Source organism: Alnus glutinosa, chromosome 3, assembly GCF_958979055.1.
Source record: "Alnus glutinosa chromosome 3, dhAlnGlut1.1, whole genome shotgun sequence".
In the NCBI taxonomy this organism is placed as follows: Eukaryota; Viridiplantae; Streptophyta; class Magnoliopsida; order Fagales; family Betulaceae; genus Alnus; species Alnus glutinosa.
In genome coordinates this window covers 13,302,411-13,318,822 of record NC_084888.1, presented here as the reverse complement: position 1 = coordinate 13,318,822, position 16,412 = coordinate 13,302,411, and the positions used below count along the sequence as shown (strand labels likewise).

At 37.4% G+C, this 16,412-nt stretch overlaps 1 protein-coding gene across 2 annotated transcripts in view; it reads right to left on the bottom strand.

Moving 5' to 3' along the window:
* The window catches only part of LOC133862996 (midasin), a 79,881-nt gene that overhangs the window by 14,898 nt on the left and 48,571 nt on the right, over positions 1 to 16,412 (bottom strand). For both annotated transcript variants that reach the window (XM_062298953.1, XM_062298952.1), the window contains 19 exons: positions 12,399 to 12,487; positions 12,067 to 12,318; positions 11,441 to 11,576; positions 11,238 to 11,323; positions 11,042 to 11,127; positions 10,421 to 10,562; positions 10,221 to 10,310; positions 8,003 to 8,126; positions 7,572 to 7,726; positions 6,909 to 7,022; positions 3,499 to 3,669; positions 3,188 to 3,367; positions 2,918 to 3,106; positions 2,675 to 2,776; positions 2,362 to 2,586; positions 2,132 to 2,251; positions 1,477 to 1,558; positions 1,242 to 1,372; positions 991 to 1,155 (listed from right to left, as the gene is read on the bottom strand). In XM_062298953.1, coding sequence (XP_062154937.1) covers positions 991 to 1,155; positions 1,242 to 1,372; positions 1,477 to 1,558; positions 2,132 to 2,251; positions 2,362 to 2,586; positions 2,675 to 2,776; positions 2,918 to 3,106; positions 3,188 to 3,367; positions 3,499 to 3,669; positions 6,909 to 7,022; positions 7,572 to 7,726; positions 8,003 to 8,126; positions 10,221 to 10,310; positions 10,421 to 10,562; positions 11,042 to 11,127; positions 11,238 to 11,323; positions 11,441 to 11,576; positions 12,067 to 12,318; positions 12,399 to 12,487 — 2,639 coding nt within the window. The remainder of the gene's footprint in view (positions 1 to 990; positions 1,156 to 1,241; positions 1,373 to 1,476; positions 1,559 to 2,131; positions 2,252 to 2,361; positions 2,587 to 2,674; positions 2,777 to 2,917; positions 3,107 to 3,187; positions 3,368 to 3,498; positions 3,670 to 6,908; positions 7,023 to 7,571; positions 7,727 to 8,002; positions 8,127 to 10,220; positions 10,311 to 10,420; positions 10,563 to 11,041; positions 11,128 to 11,237; positions 11,324 to 11,440; positions 11,577 to 12,066; positions 12,319 to 12,398; positions 12,488 to 16,412) is intronic.

Sequence of the window (16,412 nt, the reverse complement as noted above, 5' to 3'; positions counted from 1 at the left end):
TCACCCAACTTGACTAATTGGTCCTCCACATCTTCTTTACCGTTGGATTTCAACACATCATGCCCTTCTGGATGACTAGAGCCCATTTCATTTAACTCTACCCCGCCTTGATATAACCTTCAATTTACCCTAGCCATCCAAATTCCCTACCCCCACTAAAACACAACCCATATTTAATCTCGCCAAACATCGATTTACTTCCTTTTTAAAAGCAATCAACATATTCCTTAACATATGAAAATCTGATACTCCTTCCAAAACAGTCAATCTTCTTCAGACTTGCCTTGCCAGCTTCGTGATTTTCAGGTATTGTTTGTGTCTCTATCCTTCCGAGACTTTCCAAACCCTTCAACAGTTGTTTCCCCCAGAATACCCAATATATCCCTAGTTATCTCTATTTTTTTGAAAAGTACCATTCTCAACTAGACCCTCCATATACAAACGGACCTTGCTCCACCGTTTGCGACATCACCTAATTAGCACCAAATCCCTCACTTTTTCAACTTTGTACACCACCTCTCAGCCCAAAAAACTTCGCCACCTTCCTCATCCATGAAATGCAATTTCCCAACCCTCTGGGATGATAATCAAGCTATGCCACCTTCCTCCACCGTATTCCGAAAGCTCCAAGAATCTTTCATAGTTCTTCTCTCTTTGTCCCCACACATATACTATGCTACCATCTCGTTGTGTTCAACAGATCTCTCTCAAATTCTCTCCTTTAATAAGTTCCTCAACCATTTTCGAAAACCAAATCACACTCAACTTGACCAAAATCACTGCCCGGTATACATCTCTACTCCTCTAAGCGAAACGAACTCCATCGTTCCCAACTTCTAACAGGATCTCAAACGACTTGGCTTTGACGTAAAGAAAGCCCAAATAACCCATCTCTATTGCGACACTTTTAGGGAAAAATGAAAGCAGATTTAAGTGGAGCAGAGCTAGAGGCTAATATGAAGAAACAATAAAAAGTAACCATATCACTACCTTAGCTAAGGGGGTGCTCAAAGAAATATTCAAGAGCATCTCAATCACATCCAAGATTTTCTGGAGTCCATGATGATCCTCCCATTCATTCAAAAGGGAAAGAATCTGCTGTTGAAGAGGAGTAAGCAATTTCACCATTTTAGCCATAAGAGGAGCATTTGAATCCTAGAAATGGGATGGAAATAAGGTTAGAATACGATGAGATATAAAAAATAGACATTGTAATAATAAGGCACCAAAAAGTTTAAAACCTTGTAAAAATTATAACTGTGAGCCAATTTCTGAGATGAAACAATTGTCTGCTCATGCTCCAAACAAAGACGTAATAAGTGCTCCGGCATGAGTTTAGCATCTAAACTGGACAAAAATAAACTTCCTAAACCTGAAGGGAAGGGAAAAAAAAGAAAAAAAAAAAAGTCATGGATAATCTCTCGAAGGCACAAAATACCAGATATTCATCCAAAAATTAGAATATCAATAAAATACCATTAATCATCCCTACTCCCAGTCTATAGGAGTCAGTGAAGCAAAGCAATCTGTCTGCATCAGATATTTGAAAAGTTCCAGGCTGAATTGAAGAAACAATACATTTAGTGCAGGCATGTGGCACAAAGTTCTAGATAAACACAGAAACAAATATGGATAGAGTTTATGGCATAACCTAGTGTAAAAAAACATATTCAACCACAATGAAAGAGTCAAACAAGATATCCAAAATGTATTGCAATATATAACATTTAAAAACAAGTTTCTCATTCATTCAATAATGACAAGCTATCTCCAAACAATTTAAAATTGTGATACCGGAAGACCAGTTTTGTAACTCTCTCCACACATCAATTTGTAGTGAAGAATTAAATGAATGAACTAGTTTTCCAAAACCCCACGTGTTCAAACTAATTTTTAAAGAATACAGAAATAATTCCTAATTCTATGATGTTATTTATTTATTTGTTGATTTGAAATTTGCAATCTTAATGTCAACAAATGAAATTAAAACCATGTGACTAAGTTCCTTCACAAGAAGAATGTGATAACTACAAGGTGAAATGCTGCATATTAACCATAAGGCTCCAACCGAATATCAGCATTATCAAAGAAGTTGATGTAAATCTCCAGTAAATATGTGAAGATAACTTACAGCGAGGACAAGATCATTTGAACCAAATAACTGATCGTGAACGTGGACTATGTTGTCCACGATGGTCTCCTCTATAACATTCCATTCTTCCTGTGAACTTTCTTGTTCCTCATGAGCTTCCTTTAAAAGGATGAAGGGATTTCTTGAGGACCAAATAATAAAACATGAAACATGGAAAAAGCAAATATTTGCACATATTTTGCACATATAACATTATATATCAGTACTACCATTGTAGGAAATTCTTCTTCAGAAAGCAGTTCCTTCCATTCTGAAAAGCTATCATTTGTCATTGACTCGCACAATGTTGATATATTAACTTCAATAATGCTCTCAATCTGAAACGCACGAGGCCTAAACTTGTATTTCTGAGAACTGTCGTCCTTATTGGTTTTTGCTTGAACTTTCATTCTCATCCAAAGGTTTGAAAATTGATTAAATACCTTATCCAAGAGCTGATTCAGAAGATATAATTTAACATCAGATATCAATCCTGTGTGACTAATTCCCTTTCTGCTAATTGCAATTCAAATCAGTTCTTACCTTAAAGGACTCAATATCCATCAATCTTGTATTAGCTACAGAATGTGCAACACGGACAAGAATGTTGCGATTAAGAGCAGCTTCAAGTTGCATAACAGAGACCTGTTACAAGGAAATAAATTTTACATGCATGTCAATTTCTAGAGTAAATAGAAAAAGGAACAAAGAGTTTTACAAGAAGCCAGTATTATGGACATCAAACGAAATGGGATAATCATAAAATAGATTCAGATAAGTGTGGACCTTCTTATCAACAGCATCGTCTCTTGAGAATGTAACCAACTTTTCTAGCAATTTAATATCAGCTGCACAAAAGTTCCCAGGAATATTTATATCATAGGAAGGAAGCTCAGGCTGCATGCTATTCAAGTTCACAGAAATGGACTTGGATGGATGTCCACGGGGAAATCTCATGAATGAATATATAGTTCCCTGCCATACTCTCCAAGTCAGCCAATGAGAATAAGACAACATCTAAAAGCACAGATATCTTAAACACTTGAAAGAAAATACCATAACAAGATCCATATCATCCAGATCAAGCCTACTAAAAAATGCTTTTCGGAAGACACTAGACATAACCAGCGCTGAGCCCAATTTCATTTCATATACTGCAACTTGAACTGGCTGAACTACATCAATATATGCAGCATATTCATCTGACAATCGGTCAACAAAACAGGTTGCTGTGTTCTGGAAACCAAAATAGAAACAGGTAATTTAGAATAATAAGTTGAAATGGCATAGCAGTGTGGAGTGGAGAAGCAAAGGGTTATCATCCAAAATACTTTTCACCTATATCAAGTCATGCATAACTAACGTACCTGCCAGTTGCAAACTTGGTCAACAATCTGTGGCAAGTCCATGGCTTCAACATCACTCACCATAACCTCCAAAGATGTAACAAGTTTCAGAAACTCATCACATTGTTTAAGAAAGTCATTGCATTCATGTTTTAACTTCTTAAATTTCCCAGAATCAGAGCGGAACACAATCTGAACACAAGAAACTTTTTTCATCAGATAAAAGAGAAGAAAAAACCAGAAGCATGTAGTGGTATTTATAAACCACCCACGGTGAAAAAGTTTGACCAGTGAGATATGAGATTGATTCAAAAGAAACAGAATAAGATAAATAACTGGCAACAAAGTCTATCCAGTAAAATAAATAGAGAAGGGAAGACGAATTTCGATGTTAGTGCTGACAACCCATATCTCAGAGGAAACTAAATCTTTACTCTCTTTCTCTCTCTCTCTCTCTCTCTCTCTCTCTCTCTCTCTCTCTCTCTCTCTCCCTCTCCCTAGTCCACCTTCATCTTCTCTCTCCACAGCATCCAACAATTAGTCCTAACATTCACAATCTACCATGCCATGGCACCAACCTTCCAACAATGGAAGTCCCAAACTATCCAGTAAGGGCAAAATTACTAATGAACCGGGGGAAAGGCTTGGAGAGGGGTTGTGGGGAATGAGACACTTCTCAAAATCAAAACAAAGAAAATTTTACCGAACAGTTATTTGATTAAAGCTGTCATCAGAAAAAATTTCAAGCATCAAAATATTGGAAGCTAAATCGTGTTCTTATTTAGAAAATATTCTGCAATAAACAGTAAAAAGTAGTAACATCAAACACATTAACAAATGACCATATAAAGCATAAAATAAGTAGGGCAATAACCATTTTCACTATAAGATAAAACACCTCAAACTTCAAACTTTGCTATGCTAAGCAAGCTCAATAACATAAAGAACATAAATAACATGAGTTTGTACATCTCACACAATTCGTTTTACTATTACAGTTTTTTAACTAATTAAACATATCTTTCTTGAAAGAGCTATATCATTTATAGTTTGGCATACAATAGTTTTATGAGACTTAATAACAAAATGCGATGTAAAGACAAGGGGCGCAGAAGTCACATTGGCATAGTATGCCAAAAAAAAAAAAAAAACAATACTTATTAAGGCATCTTGTAATCACTTATATAGTTTAGTTCCTTCGAGTACACACTAAATTGAGACTTACAACATTTGCCCATACAACCCCTTCATCTCAAATCTAATATAATGTACCACAATCTTACCCATTAAAATCCCTAATATCTTCCTCAAACTTCATGTTGCACTACAATGCCCTTGCACCAGAAGGCCTTAAGAGGTCGACTTTGATGCTATTTGTCACGACCAAGGAACATGCTACATCTATACAATACCCTAAAAGCAATTCAAACTTCCCGTAACCACTTATATAATCCATTGGGAAAAATACACATAACCCCCTCAATCTACCATCTCATTGTCAATGTCTCCCACCAAACTACAAATTGTGTCAATCTCCCCCCCTAAACTATCGAAAAATGTCTATGTCCACCCTAATGACAAAAATACCATTCATAAAACATATTAATATTTTTTAAAAAAAAAACTAAAAAATTATTAAAAAAATCTAAAATAACAAAAATTTATACAAAAAAAAAAATTAAAACAAAAAAATTAAAAATAAAATACAAAATAGAAACGGTTTTTTTTTTTTTTTTTTTTTCGTTTGTTTGTTTGTTTGTTTGTTTTTTTTTTTTATATAATTTTCATTTATTTTTTTGTTTGTTTTTTTTTTTCTTTTACGCTTTTTTAATTTTCACTTTTTGTAAAAAAAAAAAGAGAAAAGAAAACCGTTTCTTCTTTAATTTTTTTTCTCAAATTTATATGGTCATTTTTGTCTTTTTGTTGGTCTTAGGGGGGACATTAACATGTTTTGGTAGTTTGAGGGGGTACATTGAAAATTAAGTGGTAGTTTAAGGGGGATATGCATACTTTTCCTAATCCAATTCTACCTAGTACACACCTAATGTTGGGCTTGATACACATATGCCCATCTAACATTTTCAATCCGACCCAATAAGGGGATACCACATGTGAACTCATTCTCTTTAGACTACAAAGATGAATTCCATCACAAAGATATTGCAACATACTGCCATCCTAATTTATCATGATTTCTCTTCTTTTTTTGGCTAGTTTTTTCTAAGCGTGTCAAGATCAAAGACAGGCCACTTCTGCCCCATACAATTATGGAGGTTGACATTTCAACATAAATGAAAAAATTGAAAATTGGTATAAAACTGTCACTATATTGAGTTCGCTTTGAGTTCGCCGATGACACAGTGTTTGGGTACTTCTTCTTAGGCTTTGGACGGGTCTGTGGTTCAGAACCTGCCGATGCCAAGTGGGGGAGTGGGGCTACAGTGCGGGTTCCTTCTCCCGAGAGTTCCCTCCCCCTTGAGCGGCTGCAAATCGATGACCATTGACAAGGGTGAGACTCCCAACTCAAATGGCTTGATCCAATCTCAGGAGTGGCCGGTAGGGTTTAGCCCATCTGGGGAGATTGTTTTGTAGGATCAAGGAGAGGAAGGTGACTTTCCTCACCCATTGGGCATTATTCCTCCCGACTTACATTTGGAGTGGGAGTCGGATGGTGCTGAGGATGAAGATTCGGCCCTGGCTTTGTTGGAGGCCATTGAGGAAGATTTTCATCGGGGTAGTATGGGGAAGCGGTATAAGATCAAAGGTGCGAGTGTGCCTTCTAGGAGTAGAAGAGGAAAGGCTCAGGTTCTGTAGTTTGTGGGTTGTTTGTGGGCTACGGGTGTTGTGTTTTAGGGTGTTGGTTCCTGTGGGTTTTTGGGTGGGTTTCTTGTGTGTTCCTTGAGGGTTGGGTTGGGGTTCTTTGTTCTTGTAGGTTTAAGTTCTCGTGGGTTTGTTTGGTGGGCTTCTTTCTTTCTCTTTTTGGGCTGTTTTTTTTCGATTTCCAGCTTTGCATTTTCTCTTGTATACTGCCGGTTTACTAAGGGGCGCCTGACGCTTTTAATAAAGTCAGTTTATTACTTATCAAAAAAAACTATATTGAGGATACCAAGCACATGCACTTCTGTGCACTACAATTACAGAGGGCTTTAAATATATTTTGCCCAAAATTTCTCCTGTTCATCCCCTTAGAATTAATAATATGATCAGAACCAGTAAAAGGCTAACCAATAGAGGCATCATTCATATTCATATTCATAATCATCATAGATAGTTGATTTTCTCAACCAAATCTAAGGTAATGCTACCTTTGATTTTCATTGATCATGTAAGCAGAACATACATTCCATAAACTATTTGCAATAATATTTACTTTATCAGCAAAGGAAAATAGTAATCCAATGACAGAAGTAAAACTCTTTAAATGTTTAGACCTTTCTTTGCGCCGTTCTAAGCTCCACTTGAAGATTTTCTAATGCATGTGCTCTTCTATCATCAGCTTCTCTTGTAGAAAACCATCCTGCTAGATAGTTGCATTCTTGTCGTACCTACAAGAAGCAATATAGTAATGGCTTTAAGTTTATCATCTTGCAAAGACTAATCTCATGGCTGCAAAGAAAAAGCTTAACTACCTACTTGCGCCTGCACATGATCATGGACATTCAGCCACATAATGTGAAAGCTTTATGTATATGATTTTACAAATAGAAATTCCATGTGCTTATGTTAAAGTTAAAATGTTAATGCAAGCTTAGAATAAAACTCAAGATTGTCAAATTGACTTCATAATTTACTCTGCAGTCAACTTGTGGTTCAAGTTCAAATAGTTCACAATTAATTGAGGCATTCATAAAAGAAACAAATATGTGAACTCAGCGAGCAGTAATGGGTTAGAAGAAATAAATTTGATGAGAGGTGGATTGATGTGCTTTAGATGTCAACAGATGAGTTCAACGATGCTGTCTTTACCATTGCATTAGTGGTTAATAAAATATCCAGTAAAGCAATACATGAACAAAAGCCTAAGGGACAAAACACCACAACAAAAACATTTGAAGCATTGCTGGATAATTGAACAATATATAATAGCAAGATACCTGCATCTCAAGCTTAAGCGATGTTATCTTTTCTGCTAACTGTGAAGACTTCCAATAGTATTTCATGGCAGGATCCAAATCATCACAGCTAAGCAAGAGATGAAAGCGTAATCCCCCAATCCGTAACCACGCACAACCAAGAACATAGTCGAAGTCTAAGCAAAAGAAAAACAAATGCATAATTATGACAACATACAAAATTGAAAAGGAAATGAAATTTATTTCGCTAGACCCCGAACGAAATAAAGACCATTGCTAGGAACCAAAATAAATACTATTAATATTAATAGCCCTTTATTTTTTTTAAAAAATAATAATCAGATACTAATATATAATCATGTATTTCTAAACAACAAAATTACTGACAGACAATAATTTGGATTAACTCCTATAGTTTGTAAGCAGAAAATGATCAATAGATATATAACCACCGGTAGAAGTGCGATGAAGATAGAGGTCTCTAAGCAGTGGCTCAATGAACTTGTGCACCAACTCTTTCAATCTGCAATGGCTTGATGAGAGAATAAGGGAGCTCATTTGCTGGATGTTTTCTTGCTGTCACCAAAGAGAGAAAAATAAATAAAATGATGAACTATGATATTGGACAACAGGATGCCTCAATGTTGTGAAGGTGTTCCAAAACTAAGCACGATGAACTAATCTTTTAAAAAGGCCACATTATTAATTTCTATATGTTCACCTCAATTCTCATGTAAATTATGAACCTAACAGAGCAAGAGAACAACTATAATTTAAAGGTCCACCACTAGTACAGCTGTAACAGAAATGCATAAAGGTGTTACAGGGTCCTGAGTAGGGCTGTCAAAACGGGTTGACCCGAACTGTTTGACCCGCGAACACGTTAAAGGTCAATCCTGACACGACCCGTTTAGATAAAAGGGTCAAATTCTTAAACCATAACATGACCCTGCTAATTAATAGGTTGACCCGACCCGTTTGACCCATTTATTAATAAAATCTATAAAAATAAAAATAAAAACACAAATTTAAACTAAAAAAAAATCATATATATATATATATTTTTTTTGATAGGTAATTAAAATTTATTAAGAAAAAAAGCGTAAGGCGCCCCTATGTACACAAGAAGTATACAAAGGAGACCCCAAAGCTAACCCGAAAAACCATCAGGCAACCCAAGCACCAGGAGGAAAACCCAAGGCCCCGAGATACAAACCACAAAAAAACCCCCCCAAGGCAAACAACCCTACAACATATGGTTTTTGCCTTTCCTACACCTAGAAGACATTTTCGAGTCACCAATCAAACGGAACTTTGCAGATTCAGAAGCTCCTTCCTGCCCTTAGTCTTATAGTGCTTAATCATTTCATCCGAAATAGCCATGAAACTCTCTTTATGTTCCTCAGATAAATTCCCCGCACACTCCTGGGACAAACTCTCCCAATACCCAGCAACCTTCATCCTAACATCTATCTCCCACTCCGATATCAACTTCTCATCCAACACAGCCGAAGAGAGTGAAACTGACGTCTCCAGCGCAGGAGGAAGAGAACCCAATTCCCCATCTACGTCCATCGGATCCACACCCATAGAAGCCACCCCAGATTCTGACCCCAACGAAATCTCCGACGAAATCTCCTGCAGAATCTCAGTCGGTCCCGCGCCCGCATCACTGTCTGGATCATATTATTTCACAGTTGAAAAATAAAATATTGAGTTGTTTTATTATTTACTTGTTTTGGTTCAACTTCTAAGTTCGAAAACTTGAAAGAAAAAAAAACTCCTCTAATTTTTTTTAGTCTTTGCCTTTTTTTTCAAGTTCTAACTCAATAAAAGAAAAATACTAGTTTTGTTTTTTGTGAGAAATTTTTTTTTAGTTTAGTCTTTACTCTTTAGACAGTGAGAGAAAGAGAGAGGTAATATGATTGTTTAAATTAAATTTTTAATGTTGAAAAAAAATGTTTAAGTATACGAGTCAAACGGGTCGACCCACGGGTCAAGCAGGTTGACCCTATAACGACCATTTTATTAAACGGGTCAACCCTTTTATGACCCAAACCTTTTTAAGCTTAGCCCTAACCCTTTAACTTCGTGTCGGGTTCGCGGGTCGTATCAAAAATTGCCAGCCCTAGTCCTGAGAAGGATAAGGCACATGGAAATTAATGCTTTTCAGAAACATGAACTATTAGGTATTCTTTCTTCAAGTAGTGTTAATATGCAACTGAAACTGACCATGGTATCACACAGCAAGGAGGCAAGAAGCCACTGCTGAGATTTTCTGCTTATGAAATGCATAACATCCAGAAAACAACACATTTAGTTTTCCAAATAGTACAAATCATGACCATATGTTATTTGCAATTCTCTTTCTATCTGACATAGTATGTTTAAGATGTCGTACATTTCTTTTCTTTTCAAAATATAATGCATTGAAAACCAAAAAGCTTAAACATCAATCCCTAACCACGCGTGAAAGTGGGTAAAATCCCTTCTCTTAATGTGTTTCTTTTTCTTCTTTTCTTTGGAAGGGGGAAGAGAAGGGGAACTGGGGGGAATCAAATCAAAAAACAAAGTGTTCCAAAAAATCATGAGAATGGCAAGACAAACTGTCTTCGGTAAGAGTCATTTTTCAAAAGATAATTACAGAGATAGAAACTTTAGAAAGAGCACCTTAACCATATTCTTCTGGAATGCATGAAGATTGGACTTGATCGCCTCAAATTCATTCGCATGAAAAGATTTTCGATGTGCATATATAATCTGGAAGCAGAAGACCAACACAAAGAATGAAGTCCATGAATACTAGAGAAACAATAAAAGCATATAAACAAAGACGAAAAAAAAAAAAAGAGAGAGAAAAAAAGAACTACCTGCTGGAAAAGAGAGCGAGCCATAGATAAAAGATAACTAGGTATATTTGCCCCTGTAGGAGAGCTATGCCAAAGATTACAAGAAGCAACTCTAAGCGTCAAACAGCGCACAAAATATTCACGGACAGTGGATGTACTTTGCCTGAATCGAGCACAAAAATTGAGGGAAAAAATTAACAAAATGAGTATCCAAGTATCAAGTCATACAGTTTTTCACTAAAATTAAAACATTACAAATAATAGAACAAATCTCAAAAATATAATAATTTAGTAAATAATTGAAAAATGTACACACTACACCACATATAACAACAGAGTTACTAAGAGGCACCTCAGTTTTTTTTTCCCATTTTTGTTCTTATTCTTATCATACAAAGGAGTCTGTGGTGCCAACAGAATGGTCAAAGCAATGGCAACTTTTCTCCAGCAAGGCACTAGTGACCAAACATCCATAGAGGGTAACTTCTCATAAAGACCAAATTCACTAATTTTCATTTACTTGTTTTTTTTTCTTTTTCTTTCTTGACTGATGAGATTATACATTTCAGTATTGAAATGGAATAAACACTTCTTACAAATTCAAATGGTTATCAGGAAACGCATAGACACTAATTATCTTACAGAATCTTGAAGACTGTTGCTGTCTTCACAGGCTGAACAAGCATATCCGGTAGTGGAATGTCGTGATCACCAATCTTTGAGAAGTTCTGCATGCATATCAGCAGGTCATAAAACCTGGAGTCTCCTCACTCCCCAAAAAAAGAGTCACAAAGCAAAATTGTCTTGCATTAGTATCAAACTAAAAAGTAATATATACCTTGATAAATTCAGGCCGATGATTCCACAAAGACTGATGCCACCTAAACCACAGTTCAATAACAAAACTTGCAATCCTTCCATTCACTGCATTAAAAGAAAATACATAAGATAAGCTTATGGCTAATGTAACAGGTATGCTACTACATATATATTAGGTACATACATCTATACATAATTATGTAAACACAAAACTACACTGACCAGCATCCACTGAATTCCATGCATCTAGTGTCCACAAGATCTTTTGATGAGGTAAAAAAAATTGGGGAGGTCTTGATGAGAAGTCCAAAGAAAATTTCAATCCATATTCCAGCAGGTTCGATACAGTACCCAAAGCCTGTAATATCATTAGAAAAAAGAAAATAAATAGCAGATCAAATCATATAATAATTAAGTGAAAAATCACCAAAAGAACTCGTGCAAAAATAATGAATGCCGAAAGAATGAAAAGCAAGAAATAAGAATAAGGCCTTCTAATATAACAGGATGGAATTGTCAAAAGGAAGAAAACAATTTTAATTACCAACTGGCCTCTTTCTATTGAAAATCAATCGATCCTAACATTGTTGACTAAAAGCAGCATATTTCAGATGAATTCCTAAAACAGAAGTGCATATTATTATCAAATAGAACCAAAAATTTAGGACATCGCAATCATAAAACATTTTTCTGTGGCTCTAAAATCTATGAGACTCTACTTTAACATTAGTATCTATTAGATCCTTTCAAATTCAATAAGTTCCAGCAAAACTAGCAGGACAAGATACAATTGCAAAAAATGGTGTAATTTTTTTTTGCAAAGAATGGTGTAATTTAACTGATTTTACCAGCTTTAATCCTTTGGGATCAACCAAAAGGATAGATGATAGCCCCTGAAGTAACTCCATATCAAGGAAAAAACTTGTGCTGTCACTTAGAGGAAGAGTGTCCTGCCAGCTTTCGAACCCAGACTTCCTACACAATATTTCAGGGAAGAAGGTACAACAAGAAGCTGAATTTGCCTCAGCATTTGCATGCTCACTAGATCCCAAATTTGCCACCAATTTTTGTTTTTCATATTCAAATCTTTCCAAAAGCATCTGCAAAGATGAAATTTATTCCCCAAACAAGTGTGAGAAGAATTCCAAAGCAGTAACTGTAGAGAAGCTAGAGGACAAACCTGATGCATCTCCTCCAACTGATGAACAACAGGGCTAACATCTTCATCACAATCACATTTGCCCATAATATGTACTGACATGGAAACACCTGCATAAATATGGAATCAAAAAAGAAATTGCATTTCATATCAAAGAATGAAATAGGTGTTTATAAAAGAGTAACTGCAAAAGTATATAACAATTGCAAAAAAGTTAGCTCAATAGATCTAGAACTAGTTAGAAGCAGGATAAACATAAACATCAATATCAAAAGATTAACTACATTTCACTCATTACAGCAGTTTTTTTTTTTTTTTTTTTTTTAAATATAAAATGTGTAAGGCTCCCCTAGGTAAACTGGCAATATACAAAGGAAAGAACCTAACTAGAGCGAGTAAAAGAAAAACCCGCGAAGCAACAAAAACCCACAAAACACCAACAACCCTCAAACCTGAGACCCACACGAAGCGCTCAACGCAAAAAAAACGTGAGCCTTGCTTTTCCCACACCTTGAGGACACGACTTCATAGTTAATGGAGCATTCTAAGTTCAGAAGTTCCCTTCTACCTCTGGAACTAGCACCCTTAACCGCCCGAGAATGGTCCTCTTCAATGGCTGTCAGGAGAGCCACAACTTGATCCTCATTCCCTTCACACAAAAGCCCCACCACTGGACCAATTTTCTTAAGACAAAAAAGAGCCCAATCCAAGGGAGTGAAGAGAGGAAAAATACCTAGAGGGGCAAAAAAAATCGGCAACCTCCCCATCATCACACATTACAGCAGTTATACAACATGTTAGCTCATGCCTCGAACACCCTCCAAAAAAAAACTATTTCACCTAGAAATTCCTACCTCTTCTACATAGAAACTGTTTCCCATATGAGAACTTCGATAGACAAATAAGACATACAAAATAATAGGAGGAAGATGTTTTCCCCACAATATAAATCCAAATCTGGAGGAAGCCACTACTTTTCAAATAAAATATAAAGGTAATATCATCTAGTTATTGGCGAAATCTTTCTAACTGAAAGCACACATTTTGCAAACTCCTATTTCTCCTTGTCATACAACAATTTGATAGCACAAACAATTTTAAAAGGCAACAATTTGTATTGATAAACAACAATTATACAACCACACTTTCAGAGCCTCCACGATTGCTAGGAGTCAACATAAATAATGGCCAGCAAATGCAGCCCTAGCATTCACAATTACTTCTAAAGAGTTTGGAGAACTTTATCCGATTAAAACTTCAGCTAAAGCTTACTTTTTTTGATAAGTAATAAAGTTTTATTAAAAAGGCGTAAGGTGCCCCTAAGTACATACAAAGTATACACAGGAACCGCCAAAGCAGCTCACAAAAAGAAAGAAACCCAACAAACCCTCACCCTCTAGAAGCATTCTCCACTACAGCACGTAAGCCTTGCCTTTCCTCTGCCGAGTGGACGCACTTGCATCACCGTAGTTGATGGAACTTACCAAATTCAAAATCTCCCTCTTGCCTTTGGTCTTCGGGTGCACAACCTTAACTTCCTGAAGAAAGTCTTCTTTTTTCTTTTCTTTTTTTACAAGAAATGTTTTATTAAAAAGTTTAAGGCGCCACTAAGTACACAGGGTGTATACACAGGAACAACCAAACTAGCCCACAAAAAAAAACCCAAACCAACCCATAAGGGCCTAAGCACTTAAACCCGAAACCCACAAGGAGCACTCAAAGCTACAGTATGTGAGCCTTTCCTTTCCTTCACCTAGAAGGCACGCTTGCATAACACAGGAACAACCAAACCTTTCCGAAGAAAGTCTTATTCAAAGGCATCCAGAATCGCCAAGGAGGGATCCTCGTCCTAACCACTATCCAACTCTGAATCCAATGCTATGTTGGGAGGAAGAACACCCAAAGGGTAAGGGGAATCTCCATCCTTCCCATCCCAAATCTCATCTCCCTGCTCCCACACAACCACCTCTCTAGACAGACCAAAACCTACTAGCCACTTTTGAGATTGGGACAAACCATTCACCCTAAAATCATCACCCTTTCCAATTACAAGAGTGACACAACCACTCAAAGGGGAGGGAATCCCTACCACCCCATCTTCCTTAATATCCAGAGTCGATGAAGACACAACCGACTCTAAAAGCGAGGTATGAGGAGTAGAAACTTTCACAACCAAGCTTGAGTTGAGAAACCCCTGCTGAAGGAAACCTTTCTTTGAATTAGATGGCTTAACAATATCCTTCACAAAATCTACCAGTCCCATAGAATCCATCACTGGAAGCACTACAACTGCTTCCTCGCCTGAAAAATTGACAGGCAACCTCATTGCTGCCAGAGACTACAAATACATTCTCATCCAAATGCACTTATCTGCCATCCCTTGGCTTTTTGCAGTATTTCTAGAATGGCCTAGATATCGGCAACACAGAAAGACGAACGAAACCTCTCTCCCAACTTAGCTGCCCCTGATGGGGCGAAGATGGGCTAAGAAGACCCCTCAAGTCTGAGCTGAGGGTCCAAACAAGTATCACCAAAATTGATTTGCAGAGGAGAGGTACCGAAAGAACCAAACCCAACAATAGAGCTTATCGGTGACGGAGAAATCCCCTCAGACATGTGAGAAGCATCCAGAGACACCGAAGACACACCTCCGGTGTCGGCAAGGGGGGAAAGACGAACCGTGAAACAACAGGATTCTCGAGATCCTGTGAAAGTTGAGCAACGGCCTCCGACGCAAACAACTTGGCCGAAAAGGAATCCACCGTTGGATCAAAATCACACCCACCGACGAAGAACTGCCTAATTCGAAAGCCCCCGTAAGTCAACAAACCCAATCCACCCTAGAAACAGTCGCTGAAATCGTCCAAGGTTGAACCAAATCCGAACCGGATCCAACACCCAGATAACCCAACCCAAACCCCGCCGGAACCAACCTCTTCCCCGTGGGCTTAGACATAGCTTGACTATCGCGATTGGGCTTCAAGCCCAGCCCAGTCCGCTTGAACCCAGAAGCTGAAGCCCGCTCCAACGCGATTAGAAGCCAGTCTAGAATCTTCTTCCAGTGAAGAACATTGTTTATAAGTAATTTGAAATTTCTTCACGGAGAAATTAATTGTTGAAGAAAACTATTCTTACACTACTAATGCAAACCACAAGTATGCTTTCTTTGGATGAAATCATATGGATCTCCCTCCTCTAGATTTACATTAACCTCCCTCAAAATTCGTACCAATACCCTTTATGCCTCCTTTTACAGCATGTTCATGAGTGAGAGGTTCTGTCTCCTCATCGTGAGTGTTGTTAACGGGTGAAGGCATATTCCGGTGATATCATTAAGGATTTTGTGGTTTTGTAGTTAGATGGATTAGCAATGAGTTATTTAGGTTGCTTCTATGTCAGCATTCGAAATTTTGTCTGAGATTGGGAACGACGACATTCATTTTCCCAAGAGGAGCACAGGTTTTTACTGAGCGGGGCTATTGCGCAAGCCGAGTGTGGGGTGGTTTAAAGACCGTGGAAGAGTTGATTAGAGAAAACAACCTTCGGGATTTCAATAGGACTTTTAGAGTGGGTACTAAATACATGTTGCATAGAGGCATGTGAATAGCCATGGTAGGTTCCTAGAGGTATCGAAGTATGGTGCAAAAAGGCGATGAAGCTTCAACATCATTCTGGAGGGTCGAGAATGGAGAGAGTGGAGGAGTTCTGTTGTTCAAATGAGGAATGTAGTTCATTATTTTAATAAGGATTTTGCCAAAAGTAGATATGGTAAGAAGCACGATGACTCTCTGTTGATGCCAAGGCTAGAGGATAAAGGACAACGGCCGCTTGTGGAGGTTTTGGTAGGGAAGGGACATTCTCAGGAAATAGCACCATTGAGTAGGGGTACTGTGGGTGTTTCAGAGACACTAAAGGTAAGCATAATGAAAGTTTTTGATAGGAAGGATGAGCAATCGTTAGCCGAATTATTTTGTGTGCAAGCTGGCAAAGACAGCTTGATCTTTCCATCATCAGACGTGGAGGATCTCCTAACTT